The sequence below is a fragment of the Ananas comosus genome, linkage group 1 (genome assembly GCF_001540865.1).
Source record: "Ananas comosus cultivar F153 linkage group 1, ASM154086v1, whole genome shotgun sequence".
Taxonomy (NCBI): domain Eukaryota; kingdom Viridiplantae; phylum Streptophyta; class Magnoliopsida; order Poales; family Bromeliaceae; genus Ananas; species Ananas comosus.
This window is the reverse complement of record NC_033621.1, coordinates 13986539-14006209: the sequence shown is the minus strand read 5'-3', so window position 1 is coordinate 14006209 and position 19671 is coordinate 13986539. Positions and strand designations below refer to the sequence as shown.

Sequence of the window (19671 nt, the reverse complement as noted above, 5' to 3'; positions counted from 1 at the left end):
TCTCTCTCTCTCTCTCTCTCTCTCTCTCTCTCTAAAATAAAGTTGTTGCTTGCACCAGGTGTACCAGCACAACTCGTGCACCGCACTCGGTGCGTAATGATCGTGTGTTAAATCAAAATTCAATCTACTCTGATAAACATGATCTGTCCATGTGCGTAAAATATTATAAGTTTATTAATATGGCGTGAAATGATCTCATAAATCAGCCTCATTAAAAAGGTTCACCGAGTGATTCGTAATAATTAGGTATCGGTGCCGATGAATATAAATTTTACTAAAAACAAAGCAAGTTTTATCCTTTTTTAAGATGAAAACGTGTAAAATTCATCTGAACCATCGACCATTTTGATTTTATTATCCAGCCTTTCAACTTGTTTGATTTAAGTTAACCAACGCAATTTGACGTTAAATTTTAAATGCAACATTTATTTTTATAGATTTTTGTCCGTACACATCATGCAGTTCTCGCAACTAGATATTCATTAAAATAAATAATTAGATTAAATTTTGAAATCAAAGTATCGTTAACTAACTCAAATCAAATAAATTAAAAAATTAAATAATAAAATTAAAATTTTAAAAATTTAAATAATTAATTCAAAATAATTCATATATATATATATATATATATATAGTTTTAAAAAAGTAAAATATAAAATTTATGGATTAGATTTATTATCGCGAANTTTTCTACCCATTTATTAGGGTAAAGTACCAAAACATGTAGTAAGGAAAAAATAAGTACTGTACTTTTTGTGAAGAGCTCTATCTCAATATTAATTAGCAGCATCCTTAATAAATGGGTTCATTTTATAAATAAAATTATATTATTGTAAATAAAAAGAAATAATAAGAAAAGTGTCACATTTGTGTAAGTACAATATTATAAACTTTTATAAATGGATAAAGTATTATTCTTTTTATTATTCTTGATATCTAAGAACCTTTTTGGTTCCCCAAAAAATATTTCAAAATTTTTTGTTTTGCTGAAAGGTATTTTTCGTTCTTTTGATTTTCAAAACATAATTTTTATCTTTTTTTTTTTCGGATTGTATTTCAAATTTTTTATCCAGAAAATAAAAAGTATGATAAACCTTTTTTTTTCGAAAAATAGTTTTCCATAACTTTTCAATAAACCAAACACCCCCTTCGGAGCGAAAAATGGAAACAAAGTTTTTCCAAAAAAAAAAAAAGCTTTTATAGAAAACCTCCTTTTTAATTTTTTGCCCGTTTGGTTTTTTAAAATAACTAGTTTTAAACTAATTTTTTATTTATTTTTCCAATTTATGGAAAATTGGTGTTTTCGTTTTTCTAAAATAAAATTCAAAAAACAAAAACACTAATTTTTCTTAAAATCTGAAAAAAAAAAAATTAGAAAAAAAGAGCTATTTTGTTAAAACCAAACTGGCGGAGAAATAAAAAAAGAAAATTCGATGAAAAACTATTTTTTATTATAAACTTTTCTGCATACTTTTTCGATGAACCAAACAGCCTATAAAATATAAATTTTAATTTTTTTCAAAAAAACCTTATGATAGGTTTAAAAGTGCGGTGCATGGTGCACCAAGTGCATGCAATATTCTTTCTCTTTCTCTCTCTAGAAACGCGCTCTTCCAAATGCCCAAACTCTTCTATATTTAAACACTCCCCCCACACGTAATCAAAACCATTCAAACACCCCCTTTTTCCCCTCCTTAGTCCATAAGAAAAGAAACCCCCCAAAAAAAAAGAAAAAAAAAAAAAAACAACAACAAAGGAGATCAAATATCTTTCTCTTCTTCCTCTCCTTAACCAACATAAAAAAACAAATATATTACAAATATATTATGCGCGCGGAGTTAATGGAGTTTACGGTGCCCGACAAGGAGGCGGCGGAACGCGACGACAACGAGGAGAACAAGAAGAACACGACGAATACGGCGAACGAAAGTAATGACGAGAATAGAAATGAAAACGATCACCAGAAAGAAAGTAGAAGGCTGAAGGAAGGAGAGGAGCAGAAGTGCGGGAAAGACCGGCCGAGCAAGACGCGGTTCCGATCGCTGGCGTCGATATACGCCGCGACGACGGAACCGGCCGCGAATAATAATAATAATAATAGCAGGAAGAGGGGGAGGAGTGGTGGAAATTAATTTAGGAATTATAGGAGTTTGTTTGTTTGTTTAAATATAGGGTTTGTTTAGTTAAATCAGTATTAGGAGCTAATTGATCTGTTCTTGGAGTTATTGCTTGTTAATGTTGATTTAATTTAATGATTATGATGATGATGATGACATGCATTGAATTGTAGATTTGTGGTGCACTTGTTTAATGCTGATTTAATTTAATGATATGATGGTGAAATGCTATAAATTGTGGTTTTGTGACGCTCTTTTTTTAATTTCTTTTTTTATGTCTACTTTGTTTCAGCTCAGATATTTCTTAGGGAAAATTTCAAATACCCCCCTTGTGGTTTCACTTTTTCTCACTTTAGTATCATATGGTTTAAAGTGTATCAAGTTAGTACCATACAGTTTTGCACTTTTTCACTTTAGTACCCTGTGGTTTCGCACTTTATCACTTTAGTACTCTATGGTTTAAAAATTACAGGGTACTAACTTGATACAGAAATAAAACCACAGGGTACTAACTTGATATAAAAATAAAACCACAGAGTACTAACTTGATACACTTTAAATCACAGGGTACTAAAGTGATAAAGTGAGAAACCACATGGTACTAATTTGATACACTTTAAACCACATGATACTAAATGAAAAAGTAGGAAACCACAGGGTTTTTTTTTGAAGTTTTTCCTATTTCTTATTTTACAGCAAATATATTTTAACACTTTAGATTGCTTGATTCTGACAAAGAGAGAAATAACTTATTTCAAAAAACTATATAGTGATCTTTCATATAAATGTATATTTATATATGTATAGAGTTTGGTACAGTATTATCAATAGCACTAAGCACTTGGTGCTACCAAATTTTTCATTGTTAGATTTATCATTTTGATCATTTCTATCTCTTAGATTATATTATTCAACCAGCCACCTGCTAAACTCTAGAGAGGACTATTATTCTAAGTACATATTCTTTCATCCAAATAGAGTGTAAAACGGGTCAGACAGCTCGTGAACAGGCCCGGCCAGGAACCGTTGCTGGTCGTGTTGGGCGTAGATTGGTTGCATGTGGCCTAGCATGACCCACATGAATACGGGCTATGCCGGGACAAAGCAAAGTGTGCGGCACCGTCCATCTCAGATTGGAAATTATGTAAATTTAAATAATTTTTAAAAAAATCGCCTAGAACTTATTTATTAAAAAAATAAATATATATTTGAGCTAGGCTGGTCTGCTATCGGTAGCACGGAGGCCTCCGTGCTACCAAGTTGTTTTCAACGATGCGGCTTCCAAATCGACGATCGGCTCCGTTAAACTTGATCTATACTATTAAAAGTATTTGGAAACTAAATTTCATAATTTTTCGGTGCCGTTTACCTATCAAACGAGTAGTCTAAAAATAAACGGCTGAAAGTAAAAATTTCATAAAAAATGATGATAAAAGGCTTGAATTTAAGATCAGAGATACTGATCCTACTCTAACTAGTGAAAATAATTTTCTATAAAAATTTCATAAGATTTGGATTGTTTTACACCGTTAAATTCACAAACGCATAATATATACCATTAAAATTGTCAATTTTGAGATCTTTTGATCACTAGCCAAATGATGTCGAAAAATTATGAAATTTTGTTTCCAAATATTTTTAATAGTGTAGGTCAAGTCTAACGGAGCCGATCGTCGATTTGAAAGCCGCATCATTGAAAACAACTTGGTAGAGAATACCAGCCCAGCTCTATATTATAAGATAAATAATAAATTTTTAAAAAACATAATTAAATTATTAAACATAAAAAAATAGTTAAATGGGCCCCGTCCGAGCTGGCACGGCCTAAATCCGAATCTTGGCGGGCTAGGCTCGGGCCGGCCCAAAAAAAGGTTGGGCTTTGTATCGGCTTCTATCTAATTTTTAAGAAAAATTAAGGCCCGATCCAGGCTCAAGCTCAAAGCCCAATATCCATCGGGTTGTTGAGGCCCACTTTGGGCATGTTTGTTTGGGTAGGAATGGGGTAGAAGGGGAGAGGAAGGAAGTCGTTTTCGCCTTGCCTTGAAATATCACTTCTGTTGTTTGGTTTGCCGTAAAAAAGTTACGGTCGAAACTCGAGTTAATCTCAAACGGCGTAATTGACTTCAGCCTATTATTGGAAGAAGTCAATTATGGTGAAGAGAGATGAAAAAATAATAATAAAATAATATACTAGATAAAAATAGTTATATTTAAATATATTTAATTATGTAATTAATTACTCTTTTATTCTGTTGACATATTTAAAATATGATAAAAATTGATTAGTTAAATTTTAATATTTTCTTTATTTAGTTTGTACAATTAAAATATGATAAAGATTGATTAATTAAGTATTAATATATTTTTTACTTTACAATTTTATTGTTGTATTACTATAATTTATGTATAAAAATATAATTATATTATTTTTATTTATTAAAATATTTATTATTATATAAATTTTAGTTTTACATTATACACTTCCTACCAAACAAACAAAAAACCTAATAAAACTTCGCTTTCGTAACTACGAAAAAAACAACGAGGAAGGAGTAGTTTTCACCGAACTCCACTTCAACCCAAAGTCCAGTTTCGATGAAACAAACATATCCTTTATGCATTGGTCACATAGTCCATATATATTTTTATTTTGTATTAAATTAGAATATGAGAATTAGATATTTAATTATATATATAACATATCATCATATATATTAATATATATATCTTTAATAATACTATACTATATTTAATAAATATATTAGGTTAATTACATACAACTCTACGTAAATATCGTGAATTGTAAATATATATATCCTACAAAGTTCAACTTTTTTATATTATCCCTATAAAAATCCTAATATTCTCAAATATGCCTCTACCGTTAGGATCCGTTAGAAAAATTTAGTTAACTATAGATAAAATACTTACCATTAGTCAATGAGGTAAATTAATATTTTTACATCTTTTTATGCTATAATTTCTTCTCTCAATCAAAACCCTAGCAATGGGAACTCTTCTTCTTCTTCCTCTTCCTCTTTCTCTTTCTCCTCCTTTCTCTTCTTCATGCTAGTTTTGAACCTGTAACTAGAATTTCTCCATCCCTATTCATCTGCGATGCATGTTGCTTCACCCATATCGAACGCGTGTTACTTCCTCATTCAATTTTCTCTATAATTTTTTTTTTTATTTTGCTCAAAAGAAAATGTTAAGAAGAAAAAGGGGTGAGAGAAAAGGTTGCAACAATGATGGATTGGATTGGGTTTTAAAGATAAAGAAGATGACTATTGAAATTTTTTTGGGGGATATTTCTGCATGATTATAGTAGTTGGAATTTTTGGAGGGGCATATTTGTAGAGGCAAAATTGACATTTTATTTATCTACTGTTAAAAAAATAGTTTTCAAACGATAATAAATCAGAGGAACAAATATAAATATTATTAGACTTTTGCAGGGATAAGAATGAAAAGTTGAACTTTGTAGCGATATATTTGCTATTTGTTATGTTTTACAGGGAGCTCAACTAACTCTAAATATTATTATTACTAGTCATATGCACGTGCAATGCACGTGAGAAAAACTTAAATAATTTTTTTCTAAAATATATATTAATTTTAAATTATTAATGAAATTGAAATATAGACTAACTGTACTATTATTCTTTAATTATTACTGTTCAAATTAATTGGGCTTAATTTGGACAAAGATTTTAACATTTGTTATAGCCTCAAATATATATATATACACAAATTGATTTGAAGAAGATTGTAAAAATATTAATACAGTTTTGGGAGAATTTTGAATCCTATCGAGATAGGAGTTTTTGTTGTACCAATGTACATGTTTTATACACCACATTCAATATTTAACATTCGTTTTTAAAAAATTATACATTAAAATTTATAAATTTTTAAAACCTAATATCTAGACATTAAATGAACATAAAAATTAACAATATAAAAAAAGTTGGTGAATTTGGTAAATAGATACTAAAAATATATAATGTCATAGAAACATTGTTATATTTATGAATTTTGTAATTTTTTTTAATTTCACATAATATGAATTGAATTCTAATTTAAATTCGTGAGCTTTTTAAAGGTGTGGTATACTTTTGTATAAATTGGGTATGTGCAGGTGATAGAAAACTAATGTAGCATTTACGTATTAAAATTTGATAGAAAGTGTTAGTATATTATATGTAAAGAAAAATGATATTATTAAAATAAATTAACTAAAGAAAAGGAAATATAATTTGAATTTAATTATTAAACTTGCTTCGGAAGAAATTAAAGATAATAAAAGGAAAACAATTAGAGTGAGACTTTGAGATCTTTAATTAAAAAAAAGTAAATCTAGCTAAAAATTAAATTATTAAAAAAAAGATATATTAGTAATAGAAAAAAAAAGAAAAATTCAAAAAAAAAATATATATTAGCAATAGATATAAGATGAGGGAGAGTATCATTGATGTGTATATAAATTATCAATGCATACATTATTGACCACCGATGACGTGCATATGCATGTATCTCGACCACTGATGACATGTCGGTAGATCATCAACAGCGCTGGCATAATTCGTGGACTTCCGTCGATATACATGCAATGTAATGATGACGACGGCATACTAACAAAGGTCAAAACAAAGTTGTGCCGGCGAAAAGGAGGATTAAAGATGTGCCGGTGGAGATGACAACAATGATATGCCGGCGCTACCTATGCAATTACAAATGCATAAGTAGCGGGTATTACGTGAGAAAAAGAATAAGTATATATATAAGATTGGGATAAGAATAAGAAGATTGTGAGATTAAATTATGTTAGGATATTTATCAAGATATGCTCGATATCTGAGAAAGATGAAAAGAGATGATAGGTAGCAAGTATCACTCGTTAGAAAGGATATTTAGAATATTGGATATATATTTTAATCTAAAAGCATCAAAATTTTAATTTATTTTTAATTCAAAATATCATATCTAATTTTAAATTAAATTTATATTTATATTTCAAATTTTAAATCGTTATTGGTGGTGTATGTCAATTATTTAATTATTTTTTCTAACTTTAATTTATCTCTAAATAAGTTTTTTATATTTTTAATTAATTTATAATATAAGTATTTGAGAAAACGTGCACATTATGTAAGAAAGTATTGACAGCTATGTCACAAAAAAAATATTTAAAAGGATATTACTAAAAAAATATATATTTTATATTTGATAAACGCATACGTAAAAATAAGAAAATACTAATTAAAAAAAAATTCGGTGGGATCAAATAACATGTAGCGATACATAAAAATAAGGAAATACTAATTAAAAAAAATTCGGTGGGATCAAATAACATGTAGCGAAGGTGACGACAGGGACAATGTGTCGGTGATGATGATGATGATGAGGAGGATGATGACCATGTGCCGGTGCCGGCAACGGTGACAAATGAGAAATGATTTACTAAAAAAAATGCCGGTGCCGGCAACGGTGACAAATGAGAAATGATTTACTAAAAAAAATATTTGAGAATAATTAAGAAAATTTTTAATCGTTGGATGATATCCAATGGTAAAAACTTAAGATCTATATTTGAGAATAAATTATTATTTGAAAAATTATTTGAAACGAATGGTTGAAAATTACTGGTTATGAAAATATTAGTAGAAAAGATAAAGGTATTTTTGGAAACAGAAAAAAATTTAAAACTCACACTTTTATAAGTAGTATAGATATATATATAACTAAATATCTTATTTTGATAACTAATGTATTGAACTTTCGGGGTTGGACAGGTCTTCGACATGTACAAATAGGCTCAAAAATTTTTCAGGCTTAAATGTTTAAACCCGATTCAAATCCAAAGTTATAATTTTTATATCCAAAGTCCGGCCCATACATAGCCAATCAGGCCGAGCCTTGTTTAGGCTCAGGTCTAGTTCCGCGCCTAGACATGATCGAGAATATGGTCCAGGTAATAATTTCTCGTCGGTTTGATAGTTAGGTGCATGATGCGAACTACAAGGTCAGGGTTCGAATCCTCATGTAACTTGGGATTTGAAGCTCATCTATGCGACTTTCGGTTACCAGGTTGGGCCTTGTCGGGCGAGATTTTGGATACTCGGAGGGCCGGTCTTGAAAATTTAGATTCCAATTTTTAAAAAATGCGAAACCCGAATCCGATGAAATTTAAAAATTGAAAATCTTAATCTGAAATAATTATTTTTTTCATCATCTTTCAAAACATATTATATTAAATCTAAATATTTAAAATACAAATTTAAATATAACATCAATCATCATTTATATATATTATTATATAATATAAAATCAATTCGGGTTTGGGTTCGGATTCAGATTGGGTACAAAAAACTTCATACTTGAATTCAAAATCCGTGAAATTTTTATTTTTTATATCTATATTCAAACTTAGATCTGTTTAGTCTCAAATAAATCGGATTCGGATTCGGCTAAAATCTAAACCCATTAAACATCCCCAAAACCTGGGCCTAGGGTTGGACCTTTAGGTCTAAAATGGAAAGAGCAAGGGCATTTTCGACATTTCAGTTAACATCCGCGTCCCCCAGTGTGCTTGTGCGTATAAAAGCATGGCTAGGGTTTTGGCCGAAACCCTTCTTCGTGGAGGCGGCGATCGCTGAGGTACGAGTCTCTTCGATCTCCCATTCTCGCTCATCTCATTTAGGGTTTCTGTTTCTCAAACCCTAGTTTCTTCTCTCGATCGACACCGTAATCTCAGTTTCTCTGTAACATCTGTTTATAATTCGTTCCTATGAATCGCTTCTTAGATCGGAAGTCGTTTGCTGTTGATTCGTTTCCTTTGCGTCGTTCAAAATGCGCTTTTTTTGTTGTTGTTCTTCGATCTGTTGTATTCAAGTGCATGTAAATCTCTTATTTTGTTTTTTAATTTTCATTGCTTTAATTAGTACTATGCTAAATGATGTAGCAAAAGCTGTGATAAAGTACTATTAGTTATTTTGGATCATAGATTAATGGCGTGTTTTAGATGAAATTTATTTGCTTAAGCCTCGTTATTTGTAGAGTAAAATATACTGGATATTGCATTGTAGGATGCAACATGTTGTATTCTTTTGATTCATAGAGCTTTTAATGTTATGTAGTTTTTTGTCAAATCGCCTTGCTGATGTACAAAGGTGTAACTTTGTTTTGAATCTGTAAATGAAGTTAATTTATTTATATTAGGGTGAGTAGAGGGAAGGGAGATGTCGCATCGGAAGTTCGAGCACCCGAGGCACGGGTCCCTTGGCTTTCTTCCAAGGAAGAGAGCATCTCGCCACCGTGGGAAAGGTAACTCCGATTAGTATGATTACGTATAACATGTTAAAAGTTTTCTCCGGATGCCATTAAAGTTACCTATTTTTCTTCTATAAGCTATCATCATGATTTAGAGCTCTAATGCTTTTCCATCTGATGTTATAAAGTTTACGGCCTCGGTTGCAGTTCATTAGGGCTCCAAATATGCTTTCTTAATGAAATATACCACATTCGTAAGTAGATCGGATCCGTAAATTGAGAATTTATAGTAAGCTGCAAAGTTGCTTGTTTCATAACTTCAGTCTTTCTGGGGGAACATTAATTGGTAGGGTTTTTCAGCTTGATTTGTTCTCCTTTCATCTTTCCTATTGCAACTTAAATGCTTTCGGACCATATCGTGTCTTAAAGGTTAAGAAGCATTATGGTTGTGTTATGGCCAAGAAACTGGCATCTGTTACTTTTGTTTCATTTTATTGTAGCATACCCCTTTAAATTGCTGAAATTATCATTGCGTTTGTCTTTTTCTTGTGCTGATATGATTATGCTTGGCTTTCTCAATGCAGTGAAGGCGTTTCCGAAGGATGACTTGACAAAACCCTGCAAGCTCACTGCCTTCATTGGTTACAAGTCTGGAATGACTCACATTGTTCGTGAGGTCGACAAACCAGGATCCAGTAAGCCTGTCAGCTTTGCTGTTAATATTTAATCTGAACCATTGTATATTTTTTTCACTTGGATGGTGTTTGTAAGGTTATATGTTCTATGCATTTTATTTACATCTTTTCTGCTACTCTATTACATTTTCTCTCTTTTTTGGACCTTCTTGTGTTGATGACTAGAAGAAAAGTTGATGCGTCAACTATTAATCTTTATATTTATCTTAAAACTTGCCTTTGCTGGTCTTAGAATTGTTTTTTGGTAATTAAGGTGAAATTTTTCACAAATGACTCATCTTTTCACTATTTACTTCCATAACTAACTCAAAACACTCTTCATCGTGCTTATATTGAAAATTTTAGTTTTATTGGCTTTTGTTTACATTAAGGTTGATAAGTTTCTGCTTTCATGTGGCACTGATAATATATCTCACTATTCATCTATTTCTTTTTTGCTTCGCCATCAACTTGTGCCATTGTACTTATGTTTTCTTTGTATAGGTTTTTTTTATTGTGCAATAATTACTTATAATTGACTCCTTTTGATTTAACTCTTGGTGACATTCAGAGCTTCACAAGAAGGAGACATGCGAGGCTGTAACTATCATTGAAACTCCGCCCATGGTTGTTGTTGGTATTGTTGCATACATCAAGACGCCACGTGGCCTGCGCTCCCTTAATACAGTGTGGGCCCAGCATCTGAGCGAGGAAGTGAGGAGGAGATTCTACAAGAACTGGTACAAAAGCAAGAAGAAGGCTTTCACAAAGTACTCTAAGAAATATGAAACGGAAGAAGGAAAGAAGGAAATTCAAGTGCAGCTCGATAAGATGAAAAAGTATGCTTCGGTTATCCGTGTGCTAGCTCATACTCAGGTACCGCCTAAAAATGTGTTCACACTTTTGTTCTATAACAATTAGTTTACCTTTTACCCCTCCATTGCTTGTATTTTCTCCTTAATGATAGAGTTGTGTATATATATGTGGTTTGTATTCTTCTAATGGAACTTGTTTTTTGTCATGTTGCTTTTGATTCAGATAAGAAAGATGAAGGGCCTCAAACAGAAGAAGGCTCATCTGATGGAAATCCAGGTGAACGGAGGAACCATTGCACAAAAGGTGGATTATGCTTATGGCTTCTTTGAGAAGCAGATCCCTGTCGACGCCGTCTTCCAAAAAGATGAGATGATCGATGTGATCGGTGTGACCAAAGGTAAGGGTTACGAAGGTGTGGTGACGAGGTGGGGAGTTACCCGCCTTCCTCGCAAAACACACAGGGGGCTTCGTAAGGTTGCCTGTATTGGCGCATGGCACCCGGCTAGGGTTTCCTACACTGTTGCTCGAGCCGGTCAGAATGGCTACCACCACCGCACTGAATTGAACAAGAAGATATACAAGCTTGGTAAAGCTGGCGACGAATCACATACTGCTGTAACCGAGTTTGACAGGTTATTATTCCTCCTTTTCCTTTAATTACTATCTGAAATATGATAATTATTATCAGCCAAGTCTTAAGTTTGGGATTAACCTTTCAATTTTTACTGTTCGGTCCCTAACTCCTACCGCAGTTATTCCGATGTCCATTTTATGTCCATGAAAGTCTATTCTAAGGGAGAAATTTAGTCGACTAAGTATGTAATGGACCGAATGGAAATTTGGCTAAAAGATTGAGGACCAGTAATGTATTTTACCTCAAAGTAATGGTCAACTGATTAAAGTTGTACTAAAGTAACAAAAGAAAGAACTATAATAGGGCCAGTCGAATGATATTGCTGACACCCTCTTTAGCTCATTTATATATCTTTTCCATCTGACCCATGTGTTTTATGCGGCTCTGGTTGACAGTCCTTTTTTTTTTCCCCACCCTTTCTAAACAGGACTGAGAAGGATATCACGCCGATGGGTGGTTTCCCCCACTATGGTATTGTGAAGGACGATTATGTGATGATCAAGGGTTGCTGCATGGGCCCGAAGAAGAGGGTCATTACTCTCCGCCAATCCTTGTTGAAGCAAACCTCCCGCCTTGCTCTCGAGGAGATCAAGCTCAAGTTCATCGACACCTCCTCGAAGTTTGGCCACGGCCGCTTCCAGACGACTGAGGAGAAGCAGAAATTCTACGGCAAGCTTAAGGCCTAAGCCGCGTCTCCTGTTTTTCGTGCAGTTTATCTATTTGATTTCGATGAGTTTCTTTTGTCGAAGCGTGTAGTCTTGCGGTTAAGAAGATATTTTATTATTGTTCTAATTGCAGATTTTGGTCTATTTGAGACTCTAGTTTTACTTTTTGGTGCTTTTATGGGAAGACTTGGTTTTTCTTTGATACTTCATGAGAAATTTAGACTATCAATATTTGGTTTGCTCCAGATCATTTTATGTTGGATTTAGAATTTAAGTTTGGTTGAGATAAGCTGTTCAATTTTGTGAGTGATGATTCCTTTAACCTGTTGGTAAGGGACTCTCTTTAATTTTTTAAACTTACTAGTAACTATCTTGTTAGTTTACAACTTAAATTCAAAATAATGAGATAGTAGTGGGTAATGCAAGAGTTTTTAGATTTTCAAGAAAATTCTGTGTACTGAGTTGATAAAGAAACTGCCTTCTGTGTGGGTAGTCATTTATACTTCCACTTTGGATAGAATTAAACATTAAACATTAAACATTATTACTGAATTTTCTATGTTGATGTAAAAATAAATTCATGTGGTACTTTTGGAGCACGTGCCAAAGTTTATCATATTGGTAAGTATGGAAAATGCTTTGCTCATCACCAGTTTTAGATTCTCCTTTTCTTCCTCATACATATAATTGGTAATTTTCTATTTATTTTGTCTACTATAATTATTATTTTATGCTTGAACTAGATCATTATTTTTGTAAGTTGTACAAATCACACAATTGAAATCTTATAATGTAAGCATATTAGTGAAATTTTATATGATTTTATAAGTGGGTATGATGTGTTTGCCTAATACCGCTTAGAATGTCGAGAATTTTAACTAATTTATGCACGTATGTAAAAATATATATAGTATAAATCCCTCAACAACTCATGTTTATGGAAAACTCAAAAGCATTTCTCATTTTCCATGTTACATTTATTAGGTGAAGCAGATGGCTTCTTAAAAGGAAAGTTTACAACTTTCAGCTGTCCTTCTCTACCTAAAGCAAGGTTAGAAGTAAGATTCAAAGGAAAAGTTGTGAGTACCCAAAAAAAAAAAACCTAAATTAGAGAATTGTCATAACAAAAATTTGATGGAGAATGTGGGAACACTCCATATGATACTGTGTTCTTTAGCATTTCGTAATTTCAGAAAAAATCGGTTGGTTTAAAATCTTTAACATGGTATTGAAATCGCTTTTCTGACAAAATCTAAGTGAATTTTAAAACAGTGTGAACGATAAATGAAACATTCTGAGAGATTGTTCCCACAATGTGAAAAAATTGAACCAAATCAAATCTAAAATTTGAATTTGAGTTTGGTTGATTTCTCGCTTTGAACCAAACAATAAACCGGACCGAACTGAACCAAAATTGTTTGGAAGGTTTTTTTTTTTGTTTTTTTTGGTTCCAATCCCAACCCTTGCTTTGCGGTCTACAGACGAAACCGTGGACCGGGTTCAGGGAACAGCTACGCTTGGTCCACTCACGGTAACGTACTCCGCAGATCTAACATTAATAGTAGAAAACGAGAACGCAAGCGGTAAAAATGCACCGAGACCCCCTAACTATCGAAAATTATGAAATACGCCCTTTCAAAATAACCCACCCTTCATCCATCCCATACTATTTTATAGAGAATGCATATTTAAAAAAACAATAATAATACCAAACAAGGGCTAACTTCTATTATTTATTTATTTATTTATTTATTTATTTTAAGTTTGGGCTATACTTGTTAGCTAGATTAAAAACTTTATTATATTTAGTTATTTTACAGGATATTAGCACTAGATTGTTTCATGCAAATTTTTTATTTTAAAATTTTCTTGAATTGTTTTTCATTTTTTTCCCTCTTTATTTTACTTGTGTTATGCTTATTGTATTAGGTTAACTTAAAATATAGAGGAATATATAAATTAATTATTTAAATGTAGAGTAGTATATTGGTATTTAACTTTTTAAATTTAATAAAATTGAAAGACAAGTATAATAAAATTTTCATTAATTCACTAAAATTGCTTAATTCAGAAAAAAAAATCTTAAGTTAAAGCCTCACTAAAAGAACCTTTATTCTATGCCATGGTTGTACATTTTTTTATTAATTTCTTTTCAGTTTTCAAGAAAATAAGTAAATATATGATACGACCGTTCGCCGTTTCCAGTAATGAAACATCTGAATTGATGAACGACATGACTAAACTTAATTTCGGCTATTTAAATTTCTTAAACTTAATTTTGTAATTTTTCAATACAATTTGCTAAGTTTTTGATGGTTTCAAATTTAGTAATTTTTAATACTAATATATGATAAATTTGAAACCACTTAATCAGTATATAAATGATATTTTAAAATCTCAAAATTCGATTTATAAAAAGTTCAAACATTTATATTTAGTCTGAATTTTCTGTCACTAATACAAAAGTAGATGATCCCATTCAATTCCAGAAGAGCATTCTATTTTACTCAGATCTATAATTACAAAAATAAAATAAAAAAGAGCAGCAATACAAAACAAAGGGATCTCATTCAAAATTTTCTAGAGTTGAGGGGTCCCAATGCAACTTTGCCAAATGCAGTCCCAACCCTAGTGTTCCTAAATAAAAAGATTTAAATCAATAAATGAGACATTCTCATGCTGAGGAGGGTCCCACCCAACACTTGATGTTTCTAATTAAATAATAATAATAATAATAATAATAATAATAATAATAAAAGTGGTGAAAAAAGTTTCTAATACAAGCCTCTCCAAAATTCAAACCGAACTGTGACACCCAACACTTAGTGTTTCTGAAAAAAAAAGGAAACAAAATTTTAAAACGAGACTCTTCCATACACCATTAATGTGGCTTCGATATTCAAAACTTTTTTTTTTTGAGAGAAAGGTGACACGCTACCTGCTTCATTCATTAAATAAGTGAATTTAGCTACATAAAGTGAGACAGTCAAGGCCTCGGGGAGGCAATAAAATAAAAAAAAATAATAGAGAAAGGGCAAAAGACAGAAAAAAAGAGTAATGTAAAGATAAAAACACGAAAAACCGAAGAGACGAAAACAAACATCGAAGGAAGGTTGCAACAAATGTCATCACCGCCCAACTCTATAGAAATTGGCCTACTCTTTCATTAGTACTTCGACATGATGGGCAGTAGAGATAGCGTCCATTGGTAGCATCTGAAAAATCACGTTATTTCTTTCACACAAGATCAACCACCACGTGGCTGCCATGGTTGTCTGCGCTTTCGCAATGTCAGCCGGTGACCCCTTCCCTGACAACTTCTCCCAGGCGGTAGTGGCGTCCTCAGTGGAGGGGGGAACGTGGGAGTATTTAAGGAATGAAAAAAATATGAACTTGCTAACGACACATCCCACCAACAGGTGATCAACTGTCTCCAGACTGTCGGCACACAAGACACAACAGTTATTTCCTAACTATCCTCTTTTAAGCAGATTGTTCACAGTAGGTAGTCTCTCTTTTAAGGTTAACCAGAGAAAAATTTTGACTTTTGTCGGGATTTGCAATTTCCAAATGACAGGTGTTGCAACATCTTTGACCCCCCCAGTTCTGACCAGCGAGTATACAGATTTAATAGTAAAATTATATTCGGGGTTCCATCTCCAGAAGATGACATCAGGTTGACCAGTAACTCGAAAGTTAGTGAGGGCGGTCTTTAATTCCTTAGTTCTCTGTCTACTGTGTTGTGTGTAACTTCTCGCCCCTCTCAGCATCTTCCGCCAGCTCCATCAGGAGAGAGAGAAGTATTCACCGACTCGCGCCTCTTTATGATCAACAAGAGCAAAAATGTCCGGAAAGCGAGACTTAAGAGACGTGTCACCACACCATCTGTCAGACCAGAAATCAATGAGTAGTTCATCTTCCAGCTCATAACTTAGACCACTTTTGAACACATCTTTCAATTCTAACACGTTCTTCCACTATTGTGAGGCAGGTCGAAATGATCGACCTTCAAATAGTGAGCGTCTTCTGATATAGTATAATCCCCTGATCAACTCAGTCCATTGTAATTCCTTTTCAGAAAAAAAGCACCACCACCATTTTGTTAGAAGAGCATTGTTCATAGTAGCCAAATCCTTAACTCTTAGACCTCTTTCTTCCCGACTCATGCACACGTTTTTCCTGGCAACCAAGTGGACGCCCCCTGTATAGCTTGCTCGCCGGCTCCAAAAGAAGTCCCTTCGCAAGGCTTCCATGCGCTTTAGAGCCCATTTAGGTGCTTTAAAAATAGAGAAAAAGTGCATCGACAGGTTAAAAAGCATAGAGTTAACCAAAGTTAAACGGCCACCTCTAGATAGCAGTTTAGCCTGCGAACCATCAATTCTCCTGTGAAAGTTATTAATGATGCCTACCGAATCATCTGTTTTAAGCTTCCTGCACGTCAACGGTAGGCCCAAGTATTTAGTGGGCAGTTTGCCAACTTTACACTGCAAGATACCAGAGAGTTAAACATTCTTCTCTTTTTTACTCCTCATGTAAAATAATTCCGATTTCTTATTATTAATCTTTATTTCAGATGCCCACTCAAAGAGATACCACAAAAATTTGAGATTCCGCATATATCTTTTTCTCGCCTCACAAAAAAATAAGTTATCATCTGCATATTGTATTAAAGTGACGGAGTTATCTCTCGTTGGTCCAATTCCTTTGAGCATATTAGATTCCTCCACCCTTTCCGTCATCCTGGCCAGACACGCAACTACCATAAGGAAAAGGTAGGGAGATAGAAGGTCGCCTTGGCGCACTCCTCTTTTAGATTTGATCCACTTATTTGCTACACCATTGACAAGGACCACCAACTTAGAGTTACAAATACATTCGCCGATCCATCCGCACCATTTGTCATTGTAGCCTAACATTTCTAAAACCTTTCTAAGAAACGACCAGTTAACCATATCATACGCCTTTTCGAAGGCGACTGTAATCCCAACACCCTCCAACGATATTCAAAACTTTTATATGTTGAATGTTGAATGAGACTTTGTGCATGTTTGGCCTGATTTTTGTTTTGGCCAAATAATGCGTAGGGTTGCTAAATACTGTTTGACTACATTCTGTTATAGTTGCAAGTCGCAATTAATTATTTTTTAAGCCTGAACGCAAAAGCTGATAGACGAAATTTCTGTAGTTATTTAATACGAAATGATACTCATTTAAATCATATTTCTAAAATGATAAATTTATTCTTACACAATTATAGTATTCTATTATGTCCCAACTACATCTTTTTCTTTCTCCATTTATTTAAAATTTCTAAAATTAAATTATCAAATTTAAACCCGCATTTATTTTCTAATCAATAAAAGTAGATCAATTAAGACTAAATAACAAACAAATTATTAAATTTAATAAAATTTTAGTTTTTTAGGTAAAAATGTATGAATACCTCCTCAACATTAGGCCATTCTTAAATAGACATTCAAATTTTATTTTGTCGATTGAGGGCCCTCGACTGTTATTTTTTCTTAATTTAGTTTTCATATTTAGATAGGTAAAAAATTATTATTTTTATAGCTAAAAAATAATCAGAGTTATGAAATTTGATAAAAGTATCAATCAGCTTAAATAATTTCTTTTTTTTTCTTTTACCAAAATTACATAATTCTTAAAAGTTAAAAAGTACGATGGTGCCTATTTAATTTTTTTTTTTATGCAATTTATAATAGTTAACAACACTTTAATAAAATCTTACCAAATAATTTTCTATAAGAAATAGCACTTTATGACAGAATCAGCGAAACACTTTACTACTTTTTTTTTTTAATTTTTTTGCACATTCCAATACTATATTCTACGATACTTCTTCCACAGTACTACATTCAACATTCTAACCAAACAGACTCATTTTCACGATAAAAATTATCTCGATCCGACACACGATATTCCTAAAAAAAAACAGAGGGTTAATTTCATATGTACACGTACTTACTCTAACCATGAATTACAATAATACTAAGCTAAAAGTATCAAAGTATCCTTTAATTTAGAAAAACTATCATCAATATCCAAATTAATAATAATTTTTTAAAAAAACTAAATAAAATTTTATTTTGTCCATCATCTATTATCTATATCTTTTTAATTAATTTAAATATTATTTCGTTTGAAAACATAATAAATACAATTGAGTGTATATCAATTTATAACTCATTAATTGCAACAAACTGCACTGTACTAATACTAAATAATTACAAAAAAGTATACCATACTTTTAGTTTCAGATAGTTATTTATTATTATTAATGTGAGACTCACATGATACTGATAAAAAGAACTTGAGTACACTAAAAAGGCACTCACAAATTAAATCATAAACAAAGACCAAGCTATTTTTCAATAAAAGACAAATATATTAGCCTCACATGATACTACACAATTATTTTTAATGGCATTTTTAATATAATTTATTATATTAATTTATAGAAACAAAAAAAATATTGACAATTTTGAAGAAATATTTACAACATTTCTATAATTTTTGGCGAGACTTTTGAAATTATTCAAAAAAATAGGTGAAAATAATTTCTAATATGAGCGCTTTTTCATTCACTGTTCATACTGCTTTGAGATTCAAAATATCTGCACAATGAACGGCGATGGGGTTGGGGACTAGAAATGCCAATGGGTCGAATTAGGGTGAGTTTTAAAAAATCCGAACACAAATCCGAATCCGATGGATTTTAAAAATTCATATCCAAATTCGAATCTGACAAAAAATGCAAAATCCGAACCTGCAATAATTATTTCTCTTCACAATATATCAAGACATATTATATTAAATCTAAATTTTTAATATATATATATATATATTATATATATATATATATATATAATATATATATAATGTGATGCTATATGCTATCAGTAAATAACAACAGAGCTTTATCGTGATTCAGCTGTTTCGCGGTGTTCGGCGACTTTCGAAGTCGATCGGATACGTTAAATTGATCATAGAGTTATAAAAAGTACCTAGAAATATTTTATGTTTTAACGATAATTTTTGCTAGTAAACGTAGGGGCTCAAAAAACGGTGAAAAAAAATATTACAAAAGTAATATATGACATTAAAAATTTAAATCAAAGATATTGATCTTGTTTATATATAGTTAAGAAGAATTTTTATCAATAATTTACACACGTGATTTGTATTTCTCAACCGTTAAACTTGAATACGATACTACGCCAATTTAAATATTTTTGATTTTAGGCAATTCGTCACTAGGCAATAATATAAGAAAAATATAAATTTATTTATAGTACACAATATCTAGGATAAGTTACAACGGATGCAATCGATTCGAAAAGTCGACATGAAAACGACTGGAAGCACGGAATGATCACGTCATCGATAGCTAGTAGCTCTACTCTATAAATAATAATATATAATATTATATTAACTATATAATATAATATAATAGGCTGGAAATAACTTATAAATCA

General features: G+C 31.8%; 1 protein-coding gene across 1 annotated transcript; it reads left to right on the top strand.

The window, feature by feature from the left end:
• Positions 8687–12425, top strand: LOC109716065 (60S ribosomal protein L3). Its single transcript, XM_020241355.1, has 6 exons — positions 8687–8774; positions 9336–9440; positions 9971–10081; positions 10632–10936; positions 11099–11508; positions 11938–12425. The coding sequence occupies exons 2-6, from the start codon at positions 9356–9358 to the stop codon at positions 12194–12196; spliced, it is 1170 nt and encodes a 389-aa protein (XP_020096944.1). The 5' UTR covers positions 8687–8774; positions 9336–9355; the 3' UTR covers positions 12197–12425.

Coding starts and splice junctions, on each gene's coding strand:
- LOC109716065 (XM_020241355.1), top strand. CDS start 9,356: ATGTCGCATCGGAAGTTCGAGCACCCGAGGCACGGGTCCCTTGGCTTT. Junction 10,082..10,631: donor GGTCGACAAACCAGGATCCA/GTAAGCCTGTCA, acceptor GGTGACATTCAG/AGCTTCACAAGAAGGAGACA. Junction 10,937..11,098: donor GTGTGCTAGCTCATACTCAG/GTACCGCCTAAA, acceptor CTTTTGATTCAG/ATAAGAAAGATGAAGGGCCT.